This window comes from Neopsephotus bourkii, unplaced genomic scaffold (genome assembly GCF_033783945.1).
Source record: "Neopsephotus bourkii isolate Nb327-2 ecotype Australia unplaced genomic scaffold, CSIRO-AGI_Nbou_v1 NB_1542, whole genome shotgun sequence".
Lineage (NCBI taxonomy): Eukaryota > Metazoa > Chordata > Aves > Psittaciformes > Psittacidae > Neopsephotus > Neopsephotus bourkii.
The window spans coordinates 5,599,787-5,605,786 of NW_026902018.1; the positions used below are offsets into that span (position 1 = coordinate 5,599,787).

Sequence of the window (6,000 nt, forward strand, 5' to 3'; positions counted from 1 at the left end):
GGGAGGAGGAGAGTACAAGAGTCTAGATAAAAGCTCATTCTTTCACAACTATAAAGTATTATTGATGTTATCTTACAGAATCAGCTAGTAGTCCCAGAAGGGGCTGTCTTGAAGTCAAGATCAGTTTGGTTCCTTGAGGAGGAGCAGTCTGGAGAAAGTTTTGTGTTGAGAAAAAAATGTCATCCAAGTATCAGAGTAATAGCTTGGTAGGTAATAAGTGTTCTGAGTAGGAGGAGAGGAAGGAGAAGGGAAGCTGGGCTGATGTAGCAAAGAATTACATAGAGTAATTAGGAGTTACAAGATAAGCTGTTACTGTGGTATTGCTGGTTTCTGCCTCTTGTACTGTTTTGATGCACTGATTCACCTGTCTGATGCTGAAGAAATGTTGTTTCATCAAGCACTGTATTGTATAATCCTCCTTGAGACTGTTTATCTTGCAGCATTCTGAGTATCTGGTATCCAACATTAATGAGGGAAATTTAATTAAACTGGCAGATTACAAGCAGTGTTATAACTCTACCAGCAAATGAAAGAGGATTGTGTGTGTTGATCTAATTACAGAAAAAGGTGTAATCCAGCTCATTGAACCCCTCAGCTTGCCTGCTTTACCTACTAAAACTGCAGGAGTTTGAGTGCTGCAGCCGTTTTGTCCTCTGTTTCTCTAGGCCTTACATGGATGCTGTTGTCTCACTGGTTACACTGATGTTGGATACAGGGCTGCCCTGTTTTCGAGGGCAAACAATCAAGCTGTTGAAGTAAGTCAGCATATGTATGAACTGGAAAATAGTCATAATGTTCTTCACAGAATGTATACTGCCACAACTTGTGCAGGGAGTATAGGTGTCATGGTACTCAAATCTTGAATGTCTTAATGTTGTAAAAAATGTTTAACTTTTGATTATGGAATATCTCAGAAAGCAGGAATTCCAGAGGCCTTTTTGTAGAATTAAGTTCAAGCTGTTCATTTACTGTGCAAGTATGTGATTATCTTTAAGTCTGTAGGGCTAGCAAACTAAGACCGTAAAGGAAAGATCTGCTTTAATTGAGAGGTAATGTGTTGCAGAGTCTGATGTCCTCTGAAATGGTGCTGGACTCTGAAGAACAGCATCTTAAAATTTGTTCTACAGATAATGCAGTAATGAATGGAAATATGTTGTCACATCCAACAACTTACACAAATTCTAATGTGACACTTTAAACCCTTCAGGCTTATGCCTCCAGGATTAGCACCAGACTGAGCAGAATTAGTTGAGCATTCCCCTTCCTACAGTTTCCTAAAGATAAGTGCAGATTTATAAAGTATGATGGGCAGGAGCTGGAGGACACTATTAGTTGCAGAGATGTAAAAACAGCGGCTGCTTAGAAAGAAGGACCTGCTGTTCCTGGAGTTACCAATAGACTGATGATCACAGCCTCTGTCTCCACTGTAAGACTAAAGGCAGCAAGTGCTTATTAAAACATCATGTAATTTGAGCAAGGTACTCTCACAAGAAAGTAGGTACTTGTAGCAAGCAAAATCAACACCATGGCTCAGCATGTGCAAAACTGAATTTGTATCATGCTTAAACTTCACTTAATTTTTACTCTTGCTTTTTGTGGTTTTCTGCATACAGACATAGGTTCAGCCCCAACATGACTGAACGGGAGGCTGCAACCTTCATCATCAAGATCATCCAGAACTGTTTCCTCAGCAACAGGTTTGGCATCTGTGCTTGTATTCTCCCTATGGCTAAAGGAAGGTCATCAAGCTTTGAGAAGAGCTAATAAGTAGAGTTTTATCAGTCAGATACCAAACATTTTTGAGTTGTTGGTATTTTGATTATGCAGGATAGCAGCTTTGCTGCTGAACATGGTTCATCTCTCTTTTACACTGGTGAGGAAGGCTTAAGCCCAGGCTGGTCAAATAGCAAGGGTGGCTAGTCTAAAGAATGGAAGATTTTCTGTCAGGGTGAATCTTTGGACCCAAAGTTAAGTGTTTTGGCTCCTATGGCCAACTGTACTGTTAGGGTTAGATGTCTAGTTGTGATACCTCCTTTTATATAGGGTAGGGTCACCTTTACGAATAAAGGGATAAATAGTAAAGAATAGCATTGAATGACAACAGGAGTAGCATGCTTTCTGGTCCAGATTAATAGAGTTTGATCCTGAAGCTTGTTCCTTTTTATTTTGTAAGGAGAAGGTTTCTTAAAAAACATGCTCTCTTGGTTTGAGTAAGAATGAAGCTGGAAATCACCACAGTGATTTTCCAAGATCTTTCTCAAAATTGCTTGTAGGCATTAAGTTGCCTGAACATCCTCCTGAAATTCTGAGCTGTTATTCTGTGCACAACTCTTCTCTAGAAATGAGTTCTAATCCTTCTACTGTTTTTTCTTCATGAGTTGATACTACATTAACATATTAATCATTTTGTAGACCATATGTTACTTATGTAATATTGGCTAGGGAAAATACCTCAGGTAGGGAACATTGGCAGTGTGCGTTCTGAATGTCTTTGTAGCTGGTCCATGTTTATTTGTCATCGCTATTAAGTATACTATCAGGTATTTAGCAGTTTAAAAACCAACTTAATCACCAGCTAGCCCATCAATTGTAGGGTTTTTTCCCTTCAAGTAAACAAATAGTTTGGTATCTTGTGCAAAGCTTTTTTAAGGAAATTACATGTAAAATGTAATTTTATTACATTTAATACTTTAAATACAATAAATTTAAAACTTAAGTATGTTAAGTGCATGTTTTATTATTATTATCCCAGATAATACAGACTTTGTGAGATATATTAGAGAGTCTAATACAAACTCTTACCTAGTTCCATTTGGGTCAGCTTGAGACCAGAAAAGCTCAAGTCCTGAGATACAGCCCTGCTAGAACTGAATTGGATTTTCTAGTGCCTGCTGGTGCATCTGCTCAGAATCTTAGATCAATATTAGAGGTTACAGAGGCAGCACACTGCAGTGTGAATGCCCAGAGCCACCTTAGTTCTGATAAGCTGGAGCTCCTCTACCTGTAGCATGGTTATTGTGACCTGAATAAGCTCTTCCCATGGATAATTGAGTTATCTGTAACAAGGCTTAGATTTGTTTGTTCAGCCACTCATCAGAGATGATGCTATTAATGCTGTTATTTCCCCTGCACTTTTCATTATTGGCATTCTCCTTAATTAAGATTCCTTTTATTTCCACATAATCCTGTCTCCATGCAGCCCTGATGATCTTGCTTCATTTAATATGCATTTCCTTCTGCTAAAACAAACCACCAATGCAATGTGAGGTGCTTCTGGCTTAATCCAAACACAGGATCCAAGCTGCTGTTGCCACACTGAGAATACTTTTTTTACCTAGTTTAAACAAGAGCAGGATGTTTTGTGCTGTTCATAACAGTAACTGGGCCTTCACAATGCCTTCAAAGCACAGAGGGCTAGTTTTGATTAGCAGCTAATTTCCTTCACCCATGCTTTGTTTCTGTGGGATTTTGATGTTTGTTTCTGTGACAATGGGTGCAGTGTTTTTCTAAGCTTTCACTTACCTCTGGCTTTGCTTTTCTCCTCTAGGAGCAGGACATATGACATGATCCAGTACTACCAGAATGACATCCCGTACTGAGAGACACTAGAGATTCACTGCCGAACTGAAACATGCAACTCTGTGTCCTCACTCCAAACCTGTAATAAATAGGAGATGCTCAGTCACACTTCGCTATCTTCCATCTGTTGTGTATGTGTGTGTACAAGTGGGTACATGTTTCCTGGACATTGCAACAATCACTCTGATTCATTCTTTTCTCTTTACCAGGTTCTATATATTTCTGGTTTTCCTTGGGTTTTTGGAGTTGGGCTGCAATCACGGTAAACTTGTACTATGATTATGAATGTGTGAAAGAGGTAAAGCTTGTGGAGGCCAATGAGTTTTCATGCAATGCAAGGATTTTATAATACCTTTAAATAGTGAAAAATACTCTTTCCTGCACAATCCCACAAAATGCCATGGATGGGAAGGGTATGGATTTCTCTTTGGAAGCAGAAATGTTAAATTTTCCTAATTTTACTGTAGAAAAGCCTGATAATCATCCAAGTGGTGATATCTGTGTAGCTGTGTTCATACTTTGCACTGTATATGGTCCCTGCTATGTGGTCAGTATTTCGTATGTACATGAAGAATGTATTTTTTCCTTTTGTGTGTTTTAAAAAAAGAGACTCTACTGAAAATATATTTAATCTATAAAATGTAATAAAAGACCTTTAGACTTTGTGTCTGTCGCCCATCCTTTGCCATGCACCGAGTTTTAGTTTACATCATCCTGCACGGTTGTGTACTGATCATTATATTATGACCTTTCTTTCTAATAGAGAAATGGGGATTCTTCTTCAGCTGCTGCTTACGGAATGGTTTGGGTTGGAAGGTTGCATCCAACCTGGCCTTGAGCACTGCCAGGGATGGGGCAGCCACAGCTCCCCTGGGGACCCTATGCCAGCGCCTCAGCACCCTCATGGATTAAATATTAGAAAGAAATTACTCCTTAAATCTACTCTTTCTAGTTTAAAGCTATGCCCTTGTAACAAGCCTCTCTTCACCTTTCTTATAGACCCCCTTAGCCACAATCCCATCTACCACTACTGCCCATCTTAAACGATGTTTTTTATTAATGAAATGAATGTTTTGTGCAAGATTCCATACCGAGGAGCTCTCGGAAGCTCCGGCACCCTCATCTTCAGGGGACATTTTCCCTCCGTATCCAGCCCGGGCCCGCCCCGCCGCTGCGGCCGCTAAGGTGACGGTTGCCAGCACCTGAGCGCCCCCGCCTGCAGGGGGCGCTGAGCCGCGGTGGGCGCGCGCCCTGGGCGGGCTCAGCGCTGAGGGGAATCCGCCCGCTGAGGCGAGCCCTGCCCTGAGGGGCCGAAGCATCGGGAGGGAGGCCCGGCCCTGGGGCGGGTCCGCGCAGCCGTGAGGTGAGTTCAGCCCTGAGGGGATGGGGAGTGCTGAGAGGACGGGGTAGCTGCGAGGAGCGGGTTGTTGGCCTTCACACGAGGGCACCCTCCTCCGGGAGGCTGCCGTGGCCCTGAGGGGAAGGGCCCTGGGCTGGAGGTGCTAGGCCGGGCCCCTGCGGTTAGCCGGGAGCTGGGCTGTGGTAACAGGCTGACCCTTGCAGAGAACAGGGTGAGGGCGTGAGTGGGCACCTGCTGTGCCGGGTTGATCACGTGGCTGCACCCACATCTTCCTCTCAGTAGTGTTTTTGAGTATCTGTGAGCCAACACCTAAATCAGGGTGAGTTTCCGCTTTAATGAGGGAACTTCCAGCATGTCCCCTTGGCTCAGGGCAGCTAAGGCTGCTTAGGGGGCAGCCAGCCCAAAGCCAGGCCGTCTGAAGGGGCCCCTTCTGGAGAAGGCATCAAAGGCAGCGTGAGGGCAGCATGCTGCTGTGCTCACAGCTCTTCGAGGCAGGGGCGGGAGAGGGGTTGTGAAGGCAGCACTTTGCCTCTGCCTGTGAGGTCTTTGCGTGTGCTGAAGGCCTGGCCCTTTCTTAGTATGAAAGCACTGCAGTCAGCCTGTTAAATTAAATGGCTTGGGCTTCTGCAGTAGGTGTTAAAGTGGGTCTTGTGCAGCTCTCTGTTGCCTGTGTGGTGGGTGGCTCACAGTAAGGTGAGCTCTGAGCCCCTATCTTTGTTAGCAAAGTGAGCAGGTGCTGCTGGCTTTCTAAAAACGATTGGAGGTTCACCGGGCACAAGTCATGTGCAAGAACTGCTTTAATTATTGATTTCGTTCAGCTGTATTATACAAGCAGCTGAGGCATGGAGTTAAGTTTTGTACTCTCTGCCTGCGCTTAGTTGTACCTAGTTGGGATCTGTAGGAAAAGGAGCTGATTGACACTACAAATACAGTAGGCTTCCTCACGCCTTTCTGGTAACGGGGAGCAGGTGGAGTGATGAGAAGTTTTCTTTTCTCTAGGGAGGTGGTGAGGAGTTCTAATGTTTTGCTAATTTAAGTTAATGCTTGTGTGTATGTATTTT

The 6,000-nt window shown here is 43.4% G+C and overlaps 1 protein-coding gene across 2 annotated transcripts in view; it reads left to right on the forward strand.

The window, feature by feature from the left end:
* Positions 1-4,244, forward strand: part of PI4KA (phosphatidylinositol 4-kinase alpha) — a 56,990-nt gene extending 52,746 nt beyond the window's left edge. For both annotated transcript variants that reach the window (XM_061370799.1, XM_061370800.1), the window contains exons 53-55: positions 666-755; positions 1,614-1,697; positions 3,548-4,244. In XM_061370799.1, coding sequence (XP_061226783.1) covers positions 666-755; positions 1,614-1,697; positions 3,548-3,599 — 226 coding nt within the window. In that variant the 3' untranslated portion in view covers positions 3,600-4,244. The remainder of the gene's footprint in view (positions 1-665; positions 756-1,613; positions 1,698-3,547) is intronic.
* The last annotated feature ends 1,756 nt before the right edge of the window (positions 4,245-6,000 follow it).